The sequence below is a fragment of the Equus asinus genome, chromosome 17 (assembly GCF_041296235.1).
Source record: "Equus asinus isolate D_3611 breed Donkey chromosome 17, EquAss-T2T_v2, whole genome shotgun sequence".
Lineage (NCBI taxonomy): Eukaryota > Metazoa > Chordata > Mammalia > Perissodactyla > Equidae > Equus > Equus asinus.
In genome coordinates this window covers 34,865,369-34,868,580 of record NC_091806.1, presented here as the reverse complement: position 1 = coordinate 34,868,580, position 3,212 = coordinate 34,865,369, and the positions used below count along the sequence as shown (strand labels likewise).

The 3,212-nt window shown below is 40.0% G+C and overlaps 1 protein-coding gene across 1 annotated transcript; it reads right to left on the bottom strand.

Moving 5' to 3' along the window:
* Positions 1-690: 690 nt before the first annotated feature.
* On the bottom strand, positions 691-1,647 carry LOC139040664 (olfactory receptor 5A1-like). Its single transcript, XM_070487414.1, has one exon. It carries the CDS (start codon positions 1,645-1,647, stop codon positions 691-693), a length of 957 nt encoding a protein of 318 aa, XP_070343515.1.
* Between the last annotated feature and the right edge of the window lie 1,565 nt (positions 1,648-3,212).

Below are 3,212 nucleotides of genomic sequence, written 5' to 3'. Positions count from 1 at the left end.
CAGTACATTTTGTTTAGAAAATTATTCAGTAGCCATAATGGGAATCCAACAGGGATATCTTGGAGAGAATGTTTAATGGAGTAAAAAGGCATCTTGTTTTGTAATGTACCTCAACTATACATAGTGTATCTTTTTGGATCCTGCCATATACTAGTAATAAGAGTTATACACATGTACAACTTCAGGGCTGTTTGTTGTTGAACACGGAAGGCAGCATTTGGGCAGAGTATGGGCTCTGGAGTCAGGAAGACCTAGGTCTGAATGGGATTCCTGCCCCTTACTTTCCGTATAATGCTGGGCAAGTCATTTTTTCTTCCTAGGACCTCATTTCTTCATTTGTAACATAGGGATAGTACTATTTGCATCATAGCACCGCAATGAGTATTTTATTAAATAGCTTTTGTGCCTCATATATGTTAAGTACCCAATAAAATGTGGTTGCTGTAATACTAATTGTGAGAATCCCAGGGAGATTATTTTTGTGCAATAATCATTTCCCCTTTTTGGCTATCCATGGTGGGGTCAGTGGACAGATCACCAGGGGGAACAGTGAGAAAAATTTGGCAGGAGGAGCCTCCATTTCCAAATATGCACACAAAATGTACCTCTTGCCTAAGCCAGAGGTGGAGGTAGATGTCATGTGTCATATAAGTCTCTGTCAGTTTGGAGAAATATGTTTTCAATCATAAACTAGGAAAACACTTTCTTATTCTCCAACAACTTCCACAGGGCATCTTTGATCTCTTTGTTCCTTAAACTGTAGATTAGAGGGTTCAGCATGGGGATCACCAGTGAATAGAACACAGACACCACCTTGTCCCTGCCAAGAGAGTAGCTGGAGCTGGGTCGCAGGTACATGAAAAGGGCTGTCCTAAACAGCAGAGTCACCACCATCAGGTGTGAGGCACATGTGTTGAAGGTTTTCCTTTGGCCTTCCACTGAATGGATCTTCAAGACAGCAGCAACTATGTAACTGTAGGAGATGACGAGGATGAGGAATGATGTTCCCCCAATGGTGACCACTACAAGAAAATTCACCACTTGACTGAGGAACGTGTCAGAGCAAGAAAGCGCTAAAACTGGCGGGAGGTCACAGAAGAAATGGTTGATGATGTTGGGTCCACAGAAGTGGAGCTGAAATATAGAGCAGGCCTGGATCAGGGAGCTCAGGAAGCCACTGAAATATGCCCCAATCACCATGCGTGTACAGAGACCCTGGGACATGATGGCAGTGTAGAGCAGGGGACTGGAGATGGCTGTGTATCGATCGTATGCCATAGCAGTCAGGAGAAAGCACTCAGTTAGACCTATGCCATCAAAAAAAAAGAACTGAGCAGCACAACCCAAGAATGATATGGTCTTCTGCTCCTGGAAGAAGTCAGTGAGCATCTTGGGAGCCACTGTGGAAGAGTAACAGATGTCAATGAAGGACAACTTGCTGAGGAAGAAATACATGGGTGTTTGCAGATGGGTGTCACTTCTGATTAGAAAGATGAGAGCCAGGTTCCAGGAGAGGGTCACAAGATAGATACCCAGGAAGGTCACAAAGAGCAGGACCTGGAGTTCTGGATGGTCTGCAAATCCCACGAAGATGAATGTGGTCACTGATGAGCTGTTCCAGGCCTTAGTTGTGGAGGTGTTTCCCATGGACCACAATGACAAGATGCAGATCTGGGATAATAATGACAATCTTCACTACAGTGGTATCAACAAATAATTAAAAAATATGTGAGAGGGAGGGCAAAGTATTACAGAGGATTACAACTTTATGCAAAGATTCTCTCTCTTTCTCTCAGAAGGCAATTATAGTCATTGTCTTAAATATTTGCTTTTTAATATAGCATGGTTGATATGAGCTTAAACTTTGGATTCAGACTTCCTGTGATCAAGTCCTGCCTCTACCAATTAGCAGCTGTGTTACTTTGGGTGATATGTATATCATCTCTAGGCTTCAATTTCTTTTTCTTTAAGACAGATGACAGGATCAATGTCATACATTTATTTTAAGAATTAAAATAAGGCAAAGTTTGTAAAGTGCCTGATACATAGTAAATCCCCGATGAAAGTTATTATTTGGACAGTTTTTTGTATGTCCCAGATGAGTTACCTCATGCCCTGAAAATAACTATTCATCTAACTTATTTAAGTTTCAGTATTAGAATGGAGAAACCAAGGGAGAGACCAGGTTCAGCTATGTAATTGTGAAACAACCAATCAGACATTTAGAATATTTTTTTTAAACTTAAAGTCTCAGCTATGTTCCATTTTGACATTTTATGTAGACTCTAAGTAAAATGAAATTTTTTTTTACTTTTATTAAGATTATGATAGTTTACAACCTTGTGAAATTTCAGTTGTACATTATTGTCAGTCTTGTTGTAGGTGCCCCACTTCACCCTCTGTGCCCACTCCCCCATCCCGCTTTTCCCCTGGTAACCACCAATCAGTTCTCTTTGTCTACATGTTTAACTTCCACCTATGAGTGGAGTCATACAGAGTTCATCTTTCTCTATCTGGCTTATTTCATCAAAAAGATTAGGCCAGATGTGTATAGAAATGCTCTTAACTGTCAAATATTAGATCTGAATATACTAACATAGTTCCACTTTCAAATTTGTCTTCAGTCTGAGCTCTCTAAGCTATTTAATTGTTAAGAATGTGGATTCTGGCTATAGCCTGCCTGGATTTAATTCCCAGCTTTACCATATAATATATGTGTGATCTTGGGCAGGTTAGTTGAACTCTCTATGACTCTGTAAAATTAGGGATAATAATAGTACTTTGTTATTAGAATTCCTTCTCTCTCTCTCTTTCTTTCTTTCCTTCCTTCTCTTCTTAAATCTCTTTTAAGACATGCATGGCCCATAGTAAGTGCTCTACAAGAGTTTTTTATTGCTATTGTTATTTAAAAATCTAAATTATAATGTAACCTCAATCAAATTCTTATAACTTTCAGTATATGAAGTATCTTTCAAGATCAGGGACTTGATTCCACCCAATCCACATCTATAAGAATTTCCATCACCCCCTCCACATCCACACTAAGTCTCAATCCACATAAATCAGAAAAGAACACTTACCATCAGCGGGTCTTTGAACCTGAGGTCCTAACTCAGCAGAAGGCACTAGGAAAAGTGTGGTCAGAGGGCCTGGTGGCTCATGGTGAATGACCCTTATAGGTGTGGGATATATCTTGATCCTTCTTCAGGTTT